The 22,889-nt window shown below is 46.3% G+C and overlaps 1 protein-coding gene across 1 annotated transcript in view; it reads left to right on the forward strand.

The window, feature by feature from the left end:
• SLC24A4 (solute carrier family 24 member 4) overlaps positions 1 to 22,889 on the forward strand; it is a 179,076-nt gene that overhangs the window by 92,526 nt on the left and 63,661 nt on the right. The window contains exon 3 of the mRNA XM_054449275.2: positions 19,543 to 19,619. Within this exon, the coding sequence (XP_054305250.2) occupies positions 19,543 to 19,619 (77 nt within the window). The remainder of the gene's footprint in view (positions 1 to 19,542; positions 19,620 to 22,889) is intronic.

Consider the following 22,889-nt stretch of genomic DNA (forward strand, 5'->3'; position numbering starts at 1 on the left):
CCAAAAATGTCACCAGTGTCATAGGCAGGGGCAGGGGGTGAGGGGGACAATCACCCCTGGCTGAGAACTGCTTCCCCACATGAGGGTTTCTCACACTACCTGTGGTGAAAGACTTGTTAACTTTATTTGACCAATATGCTTGTCAAATACTAGGAAAAGAAATCCCTAGAAAAAACTGGCATGGTGGCTCACTCCTGTAATCCCAGTATATTGGGAGGCCAAAGTGGGAGGATCCGTTAAGTCCAGGAGTACGAGACCAGCCTGGGTGACACAGTGAGACCCCAGCTCTACAAAAACAAACAAACAAAATTAGCTGGGCATGAAGATGCATGCGTGTAGTCCCAGCTTCTTGGGAGGCTGAGGTGGGAGGATTGCTTGATCCCGGGAGGTTGAGGCTGCAGTGAGCTGTGATCGCACCACCACGCTCCAGCTTGGGTGACAGAGCAAGAATCTGTCTCAAAAACAGAAAAAAGGAAAACAATCACGTGGTTGCCACAATCTCAAATTGCTTCACAAGTGTTTGGATGCCCATTCTCACTCTCTGTTCCTGTTCTGTCATGAGTGGGTGACAGAGAGTTCACAGGCCACACTTTATCACAGCCGTAGACCCAGAATCATATTAGAGAACATTCTCTGCGTGGGTGGAGGTCACCGTGTGCTCTGGAATTGTGTCGCTGTGAGGCCCTTGCCACAATGCGTGGTGCATTGTCTTGGTCCAGTGGCCTTTCCTTTGGGTGTGCACCTGCAGGTGGGGGGATGGTGTTGGACTCATGGTTGAAAGGCGACGGTTCACCTCGTGCTGGCAGGTGTTTAATGGCCACTCTTTGACGCACCTCCATGGAGGCCTGGCCTTGTTGAGAATTCTCCTGTGGAAGGTCTGGACTTGTTCTTTTCCATTGATCTTCTCATGAGTTGTGTCACTCCCTGATCATTTTCCAAAGCTGGGTGCCTTGAAACTGGAGGTCAGGCCTCCTGCCAGTGCATTCCTTGGCCAGGCTCTCCTGCGAAACAGGGTGGATGATGTTCCGAGGCTTCTCCATGGTGAGTGGTCAGCGTGGGAAGTTTGACCTCTTGCCTCTGGTCCTGGGGCCTTCCCTTTGGTCATGAGCTGGAATAGGCTCACAAATGGTGGGAGATGCACTGGGAAGAATGCATGGATTTTATTTTTTATGTTTTTATTTTTATTTATTTATAATTTATTTATTTTTGAGACAGAGTTTCACTCTTGTCACCCATGCTGGAGTGCAATGGTGTGATCTCAGCTCACTGCAACCTCTGCCTCCTGTGTTCAAGTGATTCTCCTGCCTCAGCCTCCAGAATAGCTGGGATTATAAGCGCCCACCACCACATCCAGCTAATTTTTGTATTTTTATTAGAGATGGGGTTTCACCATATTGGCCAGGCTGGTCTCTAACTCCTGACCTCAGGTGATCCGCCCACCTTGGCCTCCCAAAGTGCTGGGATTACAGGCATGAACCACTGCGCCCGGCCTCTGTTTTTATTTTTTTTTAATTTTTTTAATTTCCATAGGGTTTTGGGGAACAGGTGGTATTTGATTACGCAAGTAAGTTGTTTAGTGGTGATTTGTGAGGTTGGGTGCACCCATCACCCAAGCAGTATACACTGAACCCGATTTGTAACCTTTTATCCCTCACTTCTTTCCCACTTTTTCCCCGAGTCCCCAAAGTCATCCTTATGCCTTTGCATCCTCATGGTTTAACTCCCACTTGTAAGTGAAAACATATGATGTTTGTTTTCCAATGCACGGATTTTAAATTCTAAGCTGGAAACTCTGTGGAGATGTAGAGACATCCCCACCACCCATTCCAGGAAAGGAAAGTGTATGTATTTGTGTGTGTGTGTGCGTGTGCGTGTGTGTGTGTGTGTGTGTGTGTGTGTGTCGGCCAGTGACTTTTGTGGTGTCAGCATTTCTAGCCTTCAGCTTAGATGTGAGGCCTAACATGCCAGTTGAAGAATCCACTATAGGTAAGCAGGGTGAGGGGGAGGCTGGTGGGAAGCAGAGACACGTTTCTCTGTGTTGGCGATCAGGGTCTTTCCTGTCACACTCTGTGTGCTCTACCCCAAGGGGACTCGGTGCAAAGGAAATTGAGCTGGTGGCACCAAAGGAAATGGTGATCAGGTAGCTTTGGGTCACTTTATGCTGTCCTCTTCCTGAGGAGGAAACTGAGGCCAGCACTGCCAAAATAACAATGGCAGGACTGAACTTTCCAGACTTTTAATCCAGTGCACATTGTCAGATTCTTTACTGCCTCATTCATTTTGTTGGTGTTTTTGAAGAGAGGTGATGGGTCCAAAGAGATGCCTAAGGAAGGAAAAGGCCACAGGCTGGAGGTTCAGTGAACTCATCTGGCTCAGCTGGTATTTTGTTCTGTGATCCTGATGAAGCTCTGGTTTGTAACAGACTAAGAACCTCCTCAAACCTCACGGAGCTTTTGTGGAAACTAAGGAACGATGTAATTTTCCACAAGCTCACAAAGGAAAGCCAAGAATAAAATCCAGACCCTGGTGACTCTTTAGTGGAAATGTTTCTGACAGAGCCAAGGATAAGAATAAGCACCAAGCCTAGAGGGAATGAGGCAGACTTTTCTTGTTCTGAGATTTGAGGAAAAAGAGGTCATATGTCCAAGTTACAACTGTCAGTCATTCTACACATATTAAGCACTTATATGTAAGGCAGACCTGGAAATACATTAAGCCTGTCAGTTTCTTTTTTTCTACCTGTAGTCTTTCTTCATCCTATTGCTTGAACTATAGTGCTTGGATGGGCTTGTTAGAATTGTAAATATTTACAAGGACCATGTACAGTCATGCACCATATAACAACATTCATTTCAACAACAAACTGCATTTTCTACATGCCCCCATAAGATTATACAGATAGGGAGCTGAAGAGTCCCTATCACCTAGTGACGTCTTGCTAGTCCTGACCCTCTGTAGGTCTAGGCTAATGTGTGTGCTCATGTCTTTATTTTTGATTTAAAAGTTTAAGAAGTTAAAAAAAATTTAAAAAGAAAAATAGCTTATAGAATAAGAACATAAAATATTTTTGCAGGACTGTAGAATGGTCTTGTGTTTTAAACTAAGTGTTATTAAAAGAGTCAAAAAGCTTAAAAAATTTAAAAGTTTATAAAGAAAAAAAGTTACAGTAAGCGAAGGTTATTATTGATGAAGCATATTTTTAAAATTAGTGTAGCCTAAGTGTCCAGTATTGATAGACTTTTGTCTATAGTAGTGAACAGTAACATCCTGGGCCTTCCCGTTCACTAACCACACACTCACTCGCTCACCCAGAGCAACATCCGGTCCTGCAAGCTCCATTCGTGGTAAGTGCCCTAAACAAGTGCACCATTTTTTATCTTTTAAACCGTATTTTTTCCGTAGCTTTTCTATGTTTAGATACACAAATGCTTACCACTGTGTTACAACTGCCTGCGGTATTCGGTACAGTTAAATGCTGCACAGGTGTGTGGCTCTGGAGCAGCAGGCTTTATGGGATAGCTTAGGTGCGTCATAGGCTAGACCATCTAGGATTGTGTAAGTGTACTCTAGGATGCTCGTGCAGCAGTGAAACTGCCTAACACCACATTTCTCAGAATGTATACCCATCATTAAGTAACACAGGACTACGGTTGCTCAACCAGCACCCACTGAGGAACTGTCTGCTGTGTGCAAGCTACTTTACAGAAGGAGAAGCTGTTCCTTCCTTTCCAGGGAGATCGCCCTGTGTCCTCCCAAATATAATGAATGGACTCAGGCCCTATCACTAAATCCTGGCCTGAGACTTCTTGCCTTGAGCCTACTCAGGGAACAGCAGGGATTTGGTCTAGGAAGAGAGGAAGGATTATGCCAAAGAGAAAGACTGCTCAACAGACAGGGAAGCCTGGGAGCAGGGGTGGGAGACGGGGCAGGAGGCAAGAGTGCTGAGGGGGTCCCTGGCTCATGGCTGTCAGGCTCCTCCTTGAACTCTATGTGCTCTTCCTGCTGCCAGCCTGGCCTCCTGGTTCTGCCCATATGGGGGCAGCTGTGGCTCCTCACTCTTCCCATCCCAACCCCAATTCACCATAGTCCAGTGTACTGGTCAGGGTTCTCCAGAGAAGCAGAACCCACAGGAGGTGCACACATACACAAACATGCCCTGTATCTATCCTATATGTGTGTGTGTTGTGTGTGTTCATAAAGAGATTTATTTTAAAGAATTAATTCATATAATTATAGGGGCTGGCAAGTCCAAAATCTATAGGCCAGGCCAGCAGATTCGAAACTCCCAGGCAAGAGCTAATGCTCTTGAGGACAAATTTCTTCTTCCCCAAGAAACCTCAGTTTTGTGTTCTTTTTTTTTTTTTTTTTTTGGAAACGGAGTCTCACTGTATCCCCCAGGCTGGAGTGCAGTGACATGATCTCAGCTCACTGCAACCTCTACCTCTTGCGTTCAAGCGATTCTCCTGCCTCAGCCTCCTGAGTAGCTGGGATTACAGGCACCTGCCACCACGCCTGGCTAATTTTTGTGTTTTTAGTAGAGGCGGGGTTTCGCCATGTTGGCCAGGCTGGTCTCAAACTCCTGACCTCAGGTGATCCACCCGCCTTGGCCTCCCAAAGTGCTAGGATTACAGGTGTGAGCCACCGCACCCAGTCAGTTTTTGTGTTCTTTAGGCCTTCAACTAATTGGGGTGGAGTTGAATTCACACCCACGTTGTTGAGGGTAATCATCACTTAAAGTCCATTGATTGCAGATGTTAACCACATCTATAAAATACCTTCACAGCAACCCCTAGATTTATATTTGATTAAATAACTGGGTATGACTATGACTGCCCGGCCAAGTTGGCACATAGAACTCACTATCACATGTGGCTGGCAACCTGGCCTGACCTCAGAACTTGGAGCATGCCAGAGGTGAAGGGAGGCGTCATTCCAGCCTTCCTCCAGGTCCCTTCCCAGTTAGTGGCAGGCACGAACCGCTCGCTCTGGCAAATCATCCACCCTCCTTTGGCTTTGGGTGGAGGTGCCTCTGAATCCAGGCACCATGCTTTAGCAGTTACCTTCCCGCAGGTGTTCTCTCTTGTTGAACTTGAGGCTGTCTAGAACGAGGAAGTACCTGGTGCCCATGTTGGCAATGATGGAAGTCTCTCCTGGCATGTTGCCACGGGCTACTTTGACATCTCCTGGCTAATTGATGTTCATTTTTATTCCAGGTCCTTGTACTCCTAATGAGGAGAGTGAACATGAAATTTATCATCCAAACTGTGACACTTTTGAGAGAGGGGGATACTATTCATTATACTGGACAGCAGATGTGAATCAGGACTGTCCTAGAGAAATCAGAGGATATAAAAGATCCAATAATGACAACTGCTATGTTATTCATAAGAGTTCATTTATACAGGAGTTGTTTTCATGCTTGTGTTTCATGAATAAAGGGTCAGTCAAGTCAACAAATATGAGGGCTGAGTTGTTTTTCCCCAAAAGATATGGTGAAGTCCTAACCTGGTATTTGTAAATGCGACCTTCATTGGAAATAGGGTCTCTGCAGATGTACTTGGTCAAGAAGAGGTTATGCTGGATGAAGGTGGGCCCTGAATTCAGTCACTGGTGTCCTTATAAAAAGTCCATGTGAAGACACAGGGACAAAGAGGGGAAGGCCAGATAAAGACAGGGGCAGACATTGGGGTGATCTGGGCCCACAAGCCAAGGAATGCCAGGGACTGCCAGCTGTCACAGACGCCGGGAGGAAGACGTGGAGCTGATTGCCCCTAAGTCTCCAGAAGGAACCAACCCTGTCGACACTTTGATATTGAATTTCCAGCCTACAGAACTGTGATAAAATACACTTCTGGGCTGGGCACGGTGGCTCACACCTATAATCCTAGCACTTTGGGAGGCCAAGGCAGGTGGATCATGAGGTCAGGAGCTAGACACCAGCCTGGCCAATATGGTGAAACCCTGTCTCTACTAAAAATACAAAAATTAGCGGGGTGCAGTGGCATGTGCCTGTAGTCCCAGCTACTCGGGAGGCTGAGGCAGAAGAATTGCTTGAACCTGGGGGCGGAGGTTGCAGTGAGCCAAGATCGCGCCACTGCACTCCAGCCTGGCGACAGAGCGAGACTCTGTCTCAAAAAAAAAAAAAAAAAAATTCTGTTGTTTTAAGTATATGCTACTTTGTTAAGACAGTCCTAAGAAACTCTATTGTAAAAGCTTCAATATAAGTACCTACTATGTGCCAGGCTTTGATCAGAGTGTTGGAGATACATCATGATCAACAGCAGTAGCAGCTCATTCTTACAATGTCAAGGTGCGTCCCTGGGACCTTTCACAGGCTACTGGCCATATGGTCTAGTTAGACAATGAAGAATTGTTTCTGCAGATGGATCAAACGACTCAAACGTACTTGCAGCTCAAATTAAGTCTAGAGTCCACCTCTACCAGCTGAGAATACCCACAGTGGGTGTGGGCATTTTTTCACGGGGGGGCCTGTCCCTGAGTAAATTGGTTTCTGTTCTTGTCATCGGCAACAGTAAGCTGGCTCAGGTGATACAGTGAGCTGGCTCAGGTCTTGTTTCCTGGGATGCTGAGTGCCTGTTGTCATGAGCCTACCTGAGAATGAGTCCTGGCATCAGAGCCCTCACTGCTCCTCAGGCTTCTGTGGTTGAACTCCAGCCTCTGGAGATGAGCTCAGCTTCAAGCAGTGGCAGGAACCAGATTCGGCCTCATCCCAAAGTTTCCTCCAGGGGAGGCACGGTGTTGGCTGATGTGTGCTGTGTTCAAGTGCATGAACCTAGGGGCTTGTTACTTGTTCACCCTTGCCATGAACGGTGCAACAACGAGAAAACCAGTGGGGAGCTCTTAAAGTTTTTCAGTGGTAATATGCTTTCCTTTTCCTAGAGTGCGTCAGACGTTCAATAGGTCTCTCTTCAATGAAGTATAACTTGAGTACAATAAAATACACAGCTTTTTAAGTGTAACTACCACTTCAATCAAGATGTAGGACATTTTCATCACCCTAGAAAGTTCCTTGTGCTGTTTGCTGATTAGTCCCTCCCCTACCCCCAGTGGTTCTGATTTCTATCACTGACCTTGGTTTTGACTGTGCTTGGGCACCACATAAATGGCATCAAACCATTGGTACTCTTTTGTGCTGGATTCTTTCATACACCACCGTTTTTTTGTTTTTGTTTTTTTTGAGACACGGTTTTACTCTGTTGCCCAGGCTGGAGTGCAGTGGTGCGATCTCGGCTCACTGAAACCTCCGCCTCCCAGGTTCAAGCGATTCTCATGCTTCAGCCTCCCAAGTAGCTAGGACTGCAGGCACCCACCACCATGCCCAGCTAATTTTTATATTTTTAGTAGAGACGAGGTTTCACCATGTTAGCCAGGGTGGTCTCGAACTCCTGACCTAGGTGACCTGCCTGCCTCTGCCTCCCAAAGTGCTAGAATTACAGACATGAGCCACCATGCCAGGCCCATTCATCATGTTTTTAAACTTCATTCTTTTTAAAAAAATAAATCATAGCAAATTGACTAAAACATTTTTACGATAAAGCATTTGGAAAGGGGCCCTGGAAAGGGAAGCCGTTTAGAATTCCTCCACCTGCCATAACCACTATAATGGTTTTGGTATACTTCCATCCAGTTCTTTTCATTTGCTGGTTTGTGTATAGCTGCAAACAAACCACGAGTGATTTCGTGTGTTGCTTTTTTCATTTATGATAAACATTTTTTCCACATCCAGTGTCTTTAATTATCCTTCTGGGTAGTACTCTGTCTAAAATGCCCTGTGAGGGCAGACACTTTTGCCTGTCTTATTCACAAATGTATTTCCAGAATCTAGAACAGTGCTGGGACCTGATGGGTAACAGTAAATATTTGTGGGAAGACTAGAGTAAAGTGTCCAACTCCATAACCATTATCCTATTCCTGGGCCGTCAGTGGCTTCCAGTGCCTCGCTAGTGGAGGTAACAAGCATCTTCACACGTATGACTTTCACCCTGATGTTCTGAATGTCACCCTTAGAAGAAATTTCACATGAGAAACAGTTATGTCAAAGGGAAGAAACATATTTTTGGCTTTTGATAGACAGTCAAGTGCTGTTGAGAGCTGGATTATCCAGATTTGAGTTTTGGCTCTGCCACTTACTGGCTGCACCTTGGGCAAATTACTTAACGTTTCTGTGCCCTAGTTTGCCCGTGTTTGAAATGGGGCTAATGACAGTATTTCCTAGGCTCATTGTGACCTTGAAATGTAGAAAGTACTTGACATGTAGTAAGCATTGTATGTGTATTGCTATGTATGTTTCATATGTAGAACATTATATCATGCTAAAAAATTGAAGCTATTTTTCCAAAAAGAAATGGTTTCCCTTAATGATGCCTGTCCTTTTGATAAACTCAGTGGTGCTTGTGTTGCCGACTGGTCACTAGCTCAGAGTTTGGTTGTGCAGTACGTAGGAACCTAGGTTCTGAATTTACTTTTATTTTATGTATTCATTTATTGGAACAGGGTCTCACTGTCATCCAGGCTGGAGTGCATTGGTGCCATCACTGCTCACTGCAGCCTTGACTTCCTGGGCTCAAGTGATCTTCCCACCTCAGCCTCCTGAGTTTAGCTCACAGGCATGCACCACCATGCCCAGATAATTTTTGTATTTTTTTAAGAGACAGGGTTTTGCCATGTTGTCCAGTCCGGTCTGGAACTCTTGGACTCAAGCAATCCTCCCACCTCAGCCTCCCAAAGTGCTAGGCTTACAGGTGTGAGCTGCCGCACCCAGCCCCTAATTTACTTTATTTCATTTCATTTCATTTCATTTTTTTTGAGACAGAGTCTCACTTGCTCTGTTGCCCAGGCTGGAGTGCAGTGGCACGATCTCGGCTCACTGCAATCTCCGCCTCCCGGGTTCAAGCAATTCTCCTGTCTCAGTCTCTTGAGTAGCTGGGATTACAGGCATGTGTGACCATGCCTGGTTAATTTTTGTATTTTTAGTAGAGACGGGGTTTTGCCATGTTGGCCAGGCTGGTCTCGAACCCCTGGACTCAAGCAATCTGCCTGCCTCGGCCTTTCAAAGTGCAGCCTCCTAAAGTGCTGGGATTATAGGTGTGAGCTACCACACCCAGCCTAATTTACTTTAGGTATTAAGTATATGCCTTGTCTAGTAGAGGTAAAGACAATACAGGAACAAACAAATTGTCACCACAGCACACTTAGCCTCGTGCAGGAGAAAGACAGCATAGACACAACTAAAGATTGCTGCTAATTGTGGAAATAAACAAAGACCACACAAATGAAAACAACCCAAGATATTTACTCAGAGTTTACTATAGCAAGGGAGTCAGCTGTCATCACTTGCGTTTGGTAAAGACTCAAAGGCAAGGGAGCGGGGAGGCTTCACAGCAGGAAAGAAAGGGCAGGCTTCAGGCGTGCCCTGGGTAGAAGCTGTTGGTGTGAGGCAGCTAACTGGAAGCAGGGCATTGTGTGCATTGGTTTAGGGAAGGTTTTGCCTTCCCAGGGCTGCCATAACAAAGTAGAACACACTGGGTGACCTAAAACAACAGAAATTTATTCTCCTACAGTTCAGGAGGCCAAAAGTCTGATATCAAGATATCAGCAGGATTGATTCCTCCTGGAGTCTCTGAGAAAATCTGTTGCAGGCCTCTCCTCTGGCTGCCAGCACTCCTTGGCTTGTAGACATAGCACTCCAACCTCTGCCTTCGTCATCCCATGCCTTGTTCTCGGTATCTCTGTGTGTCTCCTCCTCTTCTTCTAAGACCACCAGTCATTGGATTCGGGGTCCCCTGTAATGCAGTGTGATCACATTTCAACTTAACTACCTACCTCTGCAAAGACCTTATGTTAAAGACTGAATTGTGTCTAAGTTCGTGTGAAGTGATGGTATTTGGAGATAGTGCCTTTAGAGAGGTAATAAAGGTTAAATAAGGTCATAAGAGTAGGGCCCTAATCAAATAGGATTGGAGTCTTAGTCCTTTTAGTGTTGCTATGAAGTAACACCTGAGGCTGCATAATGCATGAAGAAAAAAGGTTTCTTTAGCTAATGATTCTGATGTCTGGGAAAGTTCAAGAGCGGGCATCTGCCTCTGGTGAGGGCTTCAGGCTGTTCTCACTGATGGCAGAAGGTGAAGGGGATCCAACCTGTGCAGAGATTACATGGTGAGAAAGGAAGCAAGAGAGCGGGAGAAGAGAGATGCTCTGTTTAACAACCAGCTCTGGATGGGCATAGTGGCTGATGTTTATAATCCTAGCACTTTGGAAGGCCAAGGTTGGGAGGGTTGCTTGAGGCCAGGAGTTTGAGACCAGCCTGGGCAACATAGCGAGACCCCATCTCTACCAAAAAAAAAATACCAGAAATATATATAAGCTGGATGTGGGTATGGTGGCACATGCTTATAGTTTCAGTTACTCAGGAAGATTAGGCAGGAGGATCGTTTGAGCCCAGCAGGTCAAGGCTGCAGAGAGCTATGATTATGTCACTGCACTTCAGCCTGGGCGACAGAGCGAGACTCCATCTCAAAAAAAACAAAAACAAAACCCAGCTCTTGCGGGAACTAATAGAATGAGAAGTCACTCACCACTTGCACCCAGGGCATTAATCTACTCATGAGGGACCTGCCCCCATGACCCAAACACCTCCCATTAGGCACTACCTCCAAGATTGGGGATCACATTTCAACATGAGATTCGGAGGGAACAAACATCAAACTATAGCAATTGATGTCTTATAAGAGGAGGAAGAGACACCAGCAGTGTATGTGCAGAGAAGAGGCGGTGTGAGGACACAGGGAGAAGGTGGCTATCTACAAGCTAGGAAGAGAATCTTCACCAGAAACCAACCCCGCAGGCACTTTGATCTTCCAGCCTCCAGAACTGGGAGAGAGTAAATTTCCATTGTTGATGTCATCTAGGCCATGGTATTTTGTTATGACAGCCCCTGCTGACTAATACATCTTATTTCCAAATAAGGTCAATGCTAAGGATTCCTGTGGACATGAGTTATTGGAGGGACACTATTCAACTCACTACAGGGAGCCTATTTGTTTTTCTCTGGTTGGTCTTGAGTTGGAAGCAGGAGAAAACAGTAGAGAAGGTGGTTGTCATTGGCAAAACATGACCATTTTGGGCCAATTGCTGCAGAGGCTGTGGTCTGACATCCCAGGCTAGTTGCTTTGGAGCTGTGGGTCAGAGTCCTGTTGTCCTGTATCGACCAGCCATTGTCTGTTCGTATTAATTCAGGCTCTGGCAATTCTGTTGTTAACTAGCTGTGATGCTGAACAAAGCACTTGACCTCTCTGGACTTCAGGGTTCTCCTCTTTAAAATGGGGGGGGTTACAGCTGTATGCTGTGGCTCACACCTGTAATCCCAGCACCTTTGGGAGGCTGAGGCAGGCAGATCACTTGAGCCCTGGAGTTCAAGACCAGCTTGGGAAACATAGTGATACCCAGTCTCTACCAAAAAGATACAATAATTAGCTGGGTATGATAGTGCACACCTGTAGTCCCAGCTGCTTGGGAAGATGTGATGTGGGGGATCACCCGAGCCTGGGAGGTTGAGGCTGCAGTGAGCTGTGATTGCACCACTGCACTCCAGCCTGGGTGACAGAGCGAGACCCTGTTTCAATCAATCAATCAATCAATCAATCGGTCAATCAATCAATCAATAAAAATGGAGGGTTAAGTGACTCTCAGTGAGGTGGGACAGGATCTTCAGCATCAGGGCAGGGAGAGAGGTGGGGTTGGCAAGGATGAGGTCATAAGTGTGGGGCCCTAAATCAACAAGGATTTGTCTCAGTCCGTTTAGTGTTACTATAAAGGAATACCTGAGGCTGGGTAATAAATAAAGGTTTATATGGCTCATGATTCTGATGTCTGGAAAAGTTCAGGAGTAGATATTTGCATCTAATGAGACCTCAGGCTGCTTCCACTCATGGTGGAAGGTGAAGAGGAGACAGCGTGTGTGGAGATCACATGGTGACAGAGGAAGCAAGAGAGAAGGGGGAGAAGTACCAGGCGCTTTTGAAAACCACCTGAGGAAACATTGCCCTGTGACATTAACAAATCCACTTCCCTTCCTGGGTGGAGAACAGCTGAACCACATAGTGCCTGGGCCCTTGTCCAGCTGTAGAAATTCTATAGTGGTTGCTCCTGGAAAGAACATTCCTGTTGCCGAGTCTTCCAGGCATATATTCTTTTTCATGGCACTGAATCTCTTTTGGAATGTACTGAAAGAAAGATAGGATTTTAAACTCCTTCTCATGCTAGTTAAGTCAGTGACTTAATCTAATTATTTTTACTCCTGTTTGGGACACGAGGGTGATGGTAGAAAATCCTAGATGTTCCAACTGTTGCCCATGAAAGGCATAAAATTCTTAGCAAAGTTATTTTAAACTGTACAATTGGGGGGGAAATCACAATTTTTTTCTTTTGGTTTCTGGCACTGGGATGGTTTCTAAAACATATACCTTATATAAGTTGAAACAATAAAAATTTGAGGCTATTTAAATTACTTCCCAGCCTTCCAGTCTGGTTTTCATCGTTTCAGAATAAACGTCAAGGCTTAGAAGGTGGGGTTATTTTTAACAAGGGTAGAAAGCAAAGAGAGAGTGGCATGTTTGAGGCAGTTTTTTTTTCCTTTAAAAAAATTCAATTCACAGTTTACATTCCCTAAAGAGAATTGACTAATTGAAAGGTTTAAGAAAAACGAGCAGCTCACAGAAAGCACATCTCTGTCAAAAATGTTCTGCCTGGTAAGACTTGGCGTGCAGCATCCAAGAAGCAGTTTGAGAAGACAAGGGCTGAGGAGGCAGGGCCAGTGCACCGTCTCCTGGGGAGGCATCCAGGCAGAGGTCACACTGGGGGCTCCTGAGTTTGTGTCAGAAGGGAGGCGCCCGAAGTACATTCACTCCATAGGCATTTCATGAACACCTACTTCATTCCAGTTTTGTGCCAGGACCTGGCAGCACAGGCATGACCAGTGTGGCCTGAGTAGAGTGGGCACCACAGGGAAGGTGGCATGAGTGAGGCTGGAAGGGTTGGCAGGGCCAGACCGTGCAGGGCCTTGAAGGCCAAAATGCGGTCTTTGGCATCTATCGTAAGTGCTTGTTGAAAAGCTTGTCTGGCTGCCCTGTGGAAAACAGGAAGGAGCAGATTGAGAGAGGACCTGGAGACACCAGTTACGGGGCAGTGCAGTGGTCCAGCAAGAGAGGATGGGGGCAGAGGGACTCGAGAGCAGATCAGGAGTAGGACTGCCAGGGCTTGTGCAGGATTGGCCGAAAAGGAGGTGGGTGTATCAGTGAGTGTTCCCTGCAGGAAATAGAGGCCACCTTTAATATTTTCAACAGAAAGGAATTTAATTCAGGGAATGAGATGCTTATAAAATTACAGGGAAGGCTGAAGGAGCAGTGCTACGGTCTGCATGTTTGTATGTCCCCAGCATTACGTGGAAACCTAATTTCCAAGGTGATGTATTAGGAGGCGGGACCTTTGGAGGTGACTGGGTCATGGGGGTGGAGTCTTCATGGTTGGGCTTAGCGCCCTTATAAAAGAGATCCCAGAGAGCTACCTGGTCCCTTCCACTGTGTGAAGATGCAGAGATAAGGTGCCATGTATGAACCAGGACACTGGCCCTCACCAGACACTGAATCTGCCAGTGCCTTCGTCTTGGACCCTCCAGCCTCCAAAACTGTGAGAAATAAATTTCTGTTGTTTTTAAGCTACCCCAGTTTATGATATTTTGTTATAGCAGCCTGAATGAACTGAGACAAGTGGGAAACGGACTGATCAAGTGTTCAGTAACATCCTGTGCAGGAATAAGGAAGGGGACATGATTGCCAGGAGAGCCTCTTGACGCTTAGGTCTGTGTAAACTTGGTTGCCAGTGGAAATGGCAGCAGGAAGAACACACTGCCTTTTTTCTGCCCTCTGAGTCCCCTAGGTTGGCAGAACCTACTTCACATGCAGAACCCTAGCTGCAAGGGAGCCAGGCTCCTCAGAATGGGAAGTAGGACTGGGCTGTATGATCCTGCGTGCGCAGCCTGCGCACCCATATCTAGGGTCCCTGAAGTGAAGGTTCATGGAAGGAAATAGAAAAGGACGCTGAGTGCCTATTGGCCTGTCTACCTGTCACAACATATGAGGAAGGAGGCGGTATCAAGGACAACGTCAGGATTTGTTTGATGCAGACCTGGATGGATGGGAGGCCATGCACTGAGGGCAAGTTGAAGGTGCCTATAAGATGGCCAAGGAGTGATGTTCAGTTGTCTGCTGGACATGTTAGGTCTTGAGCTCAGGAAAGACTGAAATTTGGGAGCTGGATGTGGAGATTAAAAAGTCAAAGCCAGGGAATGGTCACATGGGCAGAAGAGGGCCCAGGATGAAGCCCCAAGACCACCAGCGTTCAGTTCAGGGTCCCTTGGGGGGAGGGGACCCTCTAGAGGAGACTGAGTTGAGTGAGGAGAGAGGAGGCCAAAGAAGCTAAGTAAGAATGTTTCCAAAAGGTGGGATCACCCGACAATATGGACGAATCTTAAACCATTTTGTTAAGTGAAAGAAGCCAGACTAAGAAGGCTACATATTACATGATTCCGTTGATACGGTGCTCCGGAAAAGGCAATATAGGGAAAGGAAACGTCAGTGGTATGGTGCACCAGATAGGGATGTGTTTCCACCGGCAGTCAAGGTTATAGAGACCTAAGTGTCGAGAGGCTGTCCTGGCAATCGTGTCCACTTTCTTATTTCTGCACAAGATGTTATCGGATTTGATTATTCCATTTCCCATGTGTCTCAGTCCATTCAGGCTCCTATAACAAAATATGGTAAACTGGGCAGCTTAAACAACCAGGAGTGGGGGTGCAGGGAGGGGTGATTACAAAAAGGCAGCAAAAGGGAATTTTAGGGGTGATGGAACTATTCTGTCTGAGGTATGGTGGTAGATACACCACTGTAGGCGTTTCTCAAAACCCATTGAACTTCAAACCACGAAGAATGAATTTTAGTGTATGTGAGATAGATAAATAGATTGATCTGTTCACTTATATACACATACGTTCATTCATATACAAATAGGAAGCAGTCGCTTGTATTAAATGTTTCAAGATCAAGGAATGTAAGTGACAGGTTTTCTCTGGATCCATTTAATAATGGCCTAGACCTCTGTATGGGTGAATTCTGGGCTGCAGGCAGAATTGACCTACAAAATCCAATGTACGTTTCAGAGCATGGCCTCTTGGCATGGCCCTTAGAGCTTACAAGAACAGAGGGCCTGCTCCTGGGATGGAGGAGACCTTAGTCCTGAGATGTGCATCTGCTGGGGGTAACATGCTCCAATAAAGAGAGCCTGGTATTAGTTGGGCTCCCAAGCTGGGTTCTCCCCTTATCTGTGCCAGACTGTGTTGGTGTGACTGTAGGTGACTTTAGTCTGTCAGAGCCTCCACTTCCTCTCAATAAAATGAGAATAATGAGTTTCTCAGAATTGACTGGAAACAGGCTTCAAGGCTTGATGTGGGCATCACCCTCTCCTGGGGCTGGCTGCACGTTCCCCAACAACTCTCCCAGGTCAGTGACCCCTAACTTATTCTACTCTGCACCACTGCAGTAAGCTTCTAACTGTCTCTTGGTCTTTTGTTTACTTGTCCTACAGACCAGGCACGTCCATGACGCTCTGTGCCTAATCCAGTGCCTGGCACATAGTAAACGCTCAAGAAATATGCATCGATTCACATTCTTTCTGGATCAGGGGATTTCCCACCTCAATAACCTTCCACCTTCTGAGTAACTTTGCTTTCCCGGAAAGTCAAGCCATCCTCCGAGAGGAAGAGCTGCCATGTCTGAGGGTGCTCAGGGTCCGTCAAGGTCTCATCCAGCCATTCCTAGACAGTCTAGTGGCTACCAAGCGGGTGCTCTGTACATGCTGTCGAATAAATCCATCCATTTTGAGAAGCAGGAGCAATGTTGGTGAAAGTTTGGGTCCCTGAACAGGCAGCACTAATTCAGAGTGTCACCCGTGGAGCTTTTTGTGTGTAAAGAAAACAGCTCAGGTGTGCCTGGAGGCCTCCGAATGGCGGATTGTAGGGTGCTGAGGGCACTGGAGGTGCTTCTGTCTCCAAGGATTTTGGAGTTTCCCATCCAGTGTTCGGGAAGGCAGCTGGCAGGAAGGACCTCCTCCAGCTTCCCTGGGCCCTGCTCACAGTCGAGGATGGGTGCACGGGAGGGAGGCAGATGCCTGGGGTGTGAGGACACCTGGGTGTGTCCAGGACCAAGAGTGATGGAAGCCACTTCTGGGCACCGAGGTCCAAAGGGGAGTGGGGAGCAGCTGCCTTCCCTCCTGTCCCTCCTTTCCCTTCACCCCATGTCCCCAGGGCAGGGGAGTGCTGGGATCATCCCTGGTTCCTTGAGCCCAGCTCCACCTGCAGATACATTTCTCCCTTCCCTCCTCCCTCCACCTTCAGATTTCTGCAGCTTAAAGGCTTAAGCATGACCTCAAAAGCCATGTGTATGTTCCCTGCTGATCCCTCCCTCCTCCCTGGTGGGGATTTGAGCAGACAGAGCAGGCTCAGCCCCCCTCAGACACACAAGCATCCCGCCCTTGAACGTGGTCCAGTGGCTCCTGATCCCAGGAAGCCCATGGGAGAAGGAAGGCTTTCTCAGGAACCTGGGATTACACTGCTCCAGGCTTCAGATTCTCATGTAGCCCAAATCATCTCTTACTTTCTTGTTTCTTGCTCTTTCTCTCTTTCTCCAAGAAGCCTTTGTCTTCTCTTTAGCTTTCATACACCAAGGCTGTGTGTTCTGTGGAGCCGTGGGGACACAATGGATGTCAAGGAATGAGTCTGTAAGTTGATGCTGAGTGACTGGCAGCCTGGCTGAGCTCAGTAGTATCACTTCTTACGGCCCAGGTTCTGCTGTGATCTCCATTCGTAGGTGAGGGAACAGCCCCCGAGGTGTTAGGCAGCTTGCCCAGGTCCCACAGGTCATTAGGAGCAGAGGTACTTCCTGAAATCTAAGTCCATCGGCTGCTAGAGACAGTACACGAAACAGCTGTGTGGGACATCTGCAGTTCCAAGTCGTTGCTGTCAGTGACAAAGGTGGGAGGCCACAGAGTCCTGGTCTATACCCACCCCCTTCACCATGCCAGTGTCTGGAGGATTTTAATCCTGAACTGTGCAGCAGACTGATCCCAGCTATCAGCAGCCAACTGGGGAGGGTGGGGTGGATATCTGCCTGCTCGCAGCCTTTAATGTCCATGCCAGGGCATACCGCACATAATAAGGATGACTGATTCGTCACCATAGAAGCCATTCGTTCTCCTCCATAGCCCCCCAGCATGCACACAGGGGTGCAAAGCAAGGCTTGAGGCTGAACAAGTAGAAGTAGCAGCAAATTGCCACTGAAGAGACAGAGGGTCAGAGAGGTTTCATGATGTGACCAGGGTCACACAAGCTTATGCGTAGTCGAGCTAGGACTCCAGTCGACAGTGTGGCATGATTTCCACTTGGTCAGACCGTCTCAGTGTTAGAGGTGGGGCTTAACCTTGGACGAGGAACATCAGGTCCCACTGTGAGTGCTGGCGTAGATGCCTGGGTGCTCTGAGCTGCTTACTTCCCTCTCTGAGCCTCATCTGAAAACAGGAACGTTGATGGCTCTAGTGCCTGCCTTGTGGGTTCAAGATGTGCCAGGAAGATGTGGATGGGTACAGAGGATGGTGGGTCACAGGCAGCCGGGAACTCTGCCAGTGACCACTGTCTTTGCTAGCAAAATTAAGGCCATAGATGCCATTCATTCTCCTCCACAGCCCTCCAGGATATACATGGGTGTACAGAGCAAGGTGTGTGGCTGAGTAGGAGTCTGTTCCTACCAAGGGCAAAGCCATTTAGAACCAACGCACCCTCCCTGCTGGAGGTCAGGTGATATGTCCCCAGCAGCAGAAAGTTGACATGACATTATTCTAATTTTCAAAACTTCCCATTTTTCAAAAATTTTTAAAGATGTTATTATAATTCCCAGGATTGGGTAAATCAATCAGCTCTCAAAACCCTGGTTTGGAGAATCAAGAAATGTCTCGAATTTTCATGGCAGAAATGTCTATTGATCTACACCGAAATATCCCAGCAGCTGCATTTCTCCTGGAAGTAAGATCTTGGCCTCAACAATGCCGAGTCTCTCCCTATGTAATTCTCCATCTCTGAGCTGACAAACCTTGAAGCCAATCCATGCCCTTGAACTGACAGCAGCAACTCTATTAAAGAAGTTTGATTACAAGAAAAGAGAGAGATGTGAGGGAAGCGAAAGAATCTATTTTTCGTTAAATGCTGCTTGTTTCAAAGTGGGAACATTTTCTGGGTGTCTGGGGAGCTGATGTTTTCTGTGGCTTGCCGAGAGAATCAGATCTGAAAAATCAGAAAAATTTCCATATAAGGGAGAAAGCATCATTTTCAGAGCTTAGGGCCAAATTATATTTGCAGAGAAGGGATTTCTGTCCTGGAAGTTTATTTAACAAGCATTTATCAAGCACCCACAATGAACTAGGTGTCATTCCACGTGTTTAAGGGGTTTACAAGGGTAATAAAAGTATTCTAAAAAGATGAGATGATACATTTTGTTATTTTTGTTAATATTTTAACCTTTGTTTATTCAGTCGATTGCTAAGGTTGATTGAGAACCTACTGTGTACCAGGCCTGGCGTAGGTACTGAGGGTTCAATGGTGACCTGGGAAGTGTGGATACTTGCCTTCCAGAAGCTTCCAGTTTAACTGGTGTGGTGAGGGTGGGTAGAGATCTGAGAGTGCCCTAAACGGGATCTGTGACAATGGAATTCATTTGTGTATACCTCCGTTCATGAGCGTGCTTATCCACTGATGATTTTGAATGTGGCAGTGGCAGGTGAGAAGGGATTATTCCTCTATTACTGAGCAGATGAGTTGCTCAGAGCTGCCTGGGCATGCAGGAATGATACTCAAACCCCAAGCATTTGATTTAGATTGTTTCCACATCTTGGCTGTTATGAGCAATATGGCTATGAACATTGATGTGTAAGTTTTAGTGTGGACATAAGCTTGCATTTCTCTTGGGTCTATACTTGTGAGTGGAATTGCTGGGTCATATGGTCTATGCTTAATCTTTTGAGGAACTGCCAGACTGCCTCCCAGGGCTGTACCATTTTCCATTTCCACCAGCAGTGTTTGAGATTCCAGTACCTCCATATCCTTGCCAACACTTACTACTGTCTGTTCTGGGTTCTAGCCATCCTATTATGTGTGAAGTGTTTCATACTGTTTTTTAAAATGCAAGACATATCTAAAACATGATCACTCTAAGGGGCTGGAGTATCTTTGCATAATCCAGTATCCAGCAACTATTTCCTGAGAGCACTGGTCTGCCCCTGGACTGAGAAATGGCTGGCCTTCTCTCTGATCAGTCCAAAGCCAGGTGGGCTCTGCAGTTCCTTAGTGAACTCTCAGATGTCAAGTGAGGTTTGTTGGAAGGCCCAAAGATAACTAACACTCTGCCATCTCTTCCTGTCTTCCAGCGATTCACGAGTTCCCCACAGACCTGTTCTCCAATAAGGAGCGACAGCACGGAGCCGTCCTGCTGCACATCCTTGGTGTAAGTCGTCTTCCCAGAGTGGTCACAAAACTTCTGGCATGTGAAGCCTCTCTGCACAGCGGGGCAGAGCTGTGGCGTGTCTGAGATCTTTTATTCTTGTAACAGCCCAGTGAGGAAAGCGGAAACTGGGCATGTTTTACGCACAAAGAAATGGTGTCTCAAACGTGTTAGGTGACTTACCTGGTGTCACACAGCTAGTGGCCCCAGGACCAACACAGGAATGCAAGTTTTTCCTGTACCCCATTTTCTGCTTTTGTAAAACAGGGATGATGGTACCTATTACAGAGTGTGAATATGAGTGAATATGGGTCAAGGGCATCAGTGTTGCGTGGCACATGATAACTCCTACAAATGCTTGCTGTCCTGATTCCCATGACTACCCCTAAATTTTAATACCTTTACATCACTACATAGATGGTCCCCGAGTTAGGATGGTTCCACTTACTATTTTTCAGTGTTATGATGTTACAAAAGTGAGACATATTCAGTATCACTGTTCTGGAAGTATAAAGAAACTATACTGTGAATTTTGAAGTTTTGTCTTTTTCTGGGCCTGTGATACTGTCTCCTCATGCTGGGCAGTAGCACCAATTGCAGCTCCCAGTCAGTCACGTGGGCATGAGCATAAACAACCAACCAATACTTTACAGGGTACTGTGTCACCAGACGAATTTGCCTAGCTGTAGGCTAATTAAGTATTCTGAAGCACGTTTAAGGTAGGCCAGGCTAAGCGATGATGTTCAGTAGGTTAACTGGGTTAAATGCATTTTCCAGTTAAAGTATTTTATTTATTTATTTATTTATTTATTTATTTATTTATTTATTTTTGAGATGGAGTCTCGCTTTGTCGCCCAGGCTGGAGTACAGTGGCGCAATCTTGGCTCACTGCAACCTCTGCCTCCTGGGTTCAAACGATTCTCCTGCCTCAGCCTCCCAAGTAGCTGGTATTACAAGCATGTGCTGCCACACCCGGTTAATTTTTGTATTTTTAGTAGAGACGGGGTTTAACCATGTTGGCCAGGCTGGTCTCGAACTCCTGACCTCAGGTGATCCACCTGCCTCAGCCTCCCAAAGTGCTGGGACTACAGGTGTGAGCCACCGCCCCCGGCCCACTTAAAGTATTTTAAACTTAAAATGGGCTTATCAAGCTATAACCTCATTGTAAGTCTAGGAGCATCTGTAGTTTAAAACTTTGTTGTACTTCTTAAACTTCCCTCCCTATTCAGATGGACCTTGATGACAAATGGTGGAAGGGGGGTCAAGTAGTAGTTCGAAAAGAAATAGGGGTTCAAACCTAAGTTACAAGTCACTCTCTGTGCTGGAATAGGCAAACTACAACCCTAGCCAAGTCTGGCTCAATGCCTATTTTTGTAAATAAAGTTTTATTGGAACACAGACACTCCTATTCATTTCTATAATATCTGTGGCTATTTTTGCACTTCAGAGGCAGAGCTGAGTCCATGCATCAGAGACTGCCTGGCCCACAAAGCCAAACATATTTATTATCTGCCCCTTTACAGAAAAGGTTTGCTGACTCTATTGTGTGGTGTGGAGAAACGTAGCTGGTCAAGGTTTGCTTCTCTGCTTTGGATCAACCACAGCAAATTTTCCTCCTGATCAGCTTCCCTGACCATCCAGCACCATCTGCTTGTATATTTAAACCCAACCCAGTATTACTCTTTGCAAGAGATCATTAAGAAAGTGAAACCTGGAATTCCCACATAGGTAGTAACAACCAGAAAACAAAGAATGGGTGAAGTTTTAATTAACAGGGTAAGCCATTAATGAAAATGAAGACTAGAATGAGGGTTGTTGGTACATTTTGAATGACAGACCTGTTTATTATTTCTATAATAGTTATTATCTTTCTAGTTTCTCTGGCTTTACGCTCCCTCCCCTTTCACTAAGGGACTGTGGATGTGGCTAATTGGTCCCATAGTTCTGTGGTCCTGCCTCGTGAAAGTCTTGGCATAGCTGAAATAAAACCTCAGGTTTCTGCTGAACCTGAGTGCACCATGGGAATTTCACAGGAACCCTTTAGAGGAGGGGTTACCAAGCTGTGGCTGGAGAGCCAAATCCAGCTCACCAACTGTTTGTTTGTTTTTTTAAATAAAGAAAAGAGGTTTAACTGACTCACAGTTCCGCACGGATGGAGATGGGGAGGCCTCAGGAAACTTACAATTATGGTGGAAGGGGAGGAGGCACATTTCACACGGTGGCAGGGAAGAGAGATCATGCAAGAGCAGGGAAAACTGCCTTCTAAAACCATCAGATCTCGTGCGAATTCACTCACTATCACGAGAACAGCACAGGAAAATCACCCCTATACCACCAATCGTTTTTATAAATAAAGTTTTATTGGAACACTGCCACACCCATTTTTGTTTCAGAACAGCAGAGTAGTTGTGCAAGTGACTATTTGGCCAGCAAAGCCTAAAATATTACTATCTGACCCTTTACAGAAAAAATTTGCTGACCTCTCGTTTTTTCTTTTTTTGATTTGAATGGGTAGATGAATGCTGACCTCTTTAGAGCACAAAAAGAACCTAGCTTAGTAAGGGGCCAGTTTTGCCTGCAGTGCTCTGTGACCCAAGAGATGGAAATCGGGGTGCCATCTTGGCTCATCTTCTCTCCTCATTGTTTCTCAGGGCTCAGAAGAGAGAGAGGCCTTTTGGCCTCTCGGGAGGTGATGTTGGTGGGTATTGCTGTGAGTGTGAATTCAAGTCAGAATCCTAAGCTTTGTATCAGGGTCTCCCCCACCTGCCTTCTCCCCTTTACCCACACCCCTGCTATTTGTTTCTTTTTATTCCTCTTCCCCAAATGTTGACAATGAGTCAAATCCAGTAGATACCTGCCTCAGATGTCCTAGATGCAGCTAATATATCTTCTACTTTATTAATCCCAATGAATGAATGGGGAAATTGATGAGTATCACTGTTTTAGCTGAAGTAGCCCAGACTTTCTCTTTTGCGAACAGGACATCCATAGCACTTTTTCTTTGAAGAAAGAAATGGCTTCCCCCAGTGCTTAGAGCAAAACCCATCTCTTTTTCCATGGGTCCTGGTCCTTGCCTCTCCTTCCAACCTCACATTCTGTTTTCCACTCTCTCTATTCTACCTGTTGTTCCTCAAATGCATCGAACACACTCCTACCTCAGGGCCTTTGCACTGCTGTTTCCTGGTAGATATTTTACTGGCCAATTTGCTTCTTTGTTCCCCACTAAGGTAAGTTATAGGAGAGGTTTTCCTGGCTTCCTCACCGCTGTATGTC

This window comes from Pongo pygmaeus, chromosome 15 (assembly GCF_028885625.2).
Source record: "Pongo pygmaeus isolate AG05252 chromosome 15, NHGRI_mPonPyg2-v2.0_pri, whole genome shotgun sequence".
Taxonomy (NCBI): domain Eukaryota; kingdom Metazoa; phylum Chordata; class Mammalia; order Primates; family Hominidae; genus Pongo; species Pongo pygmaeus.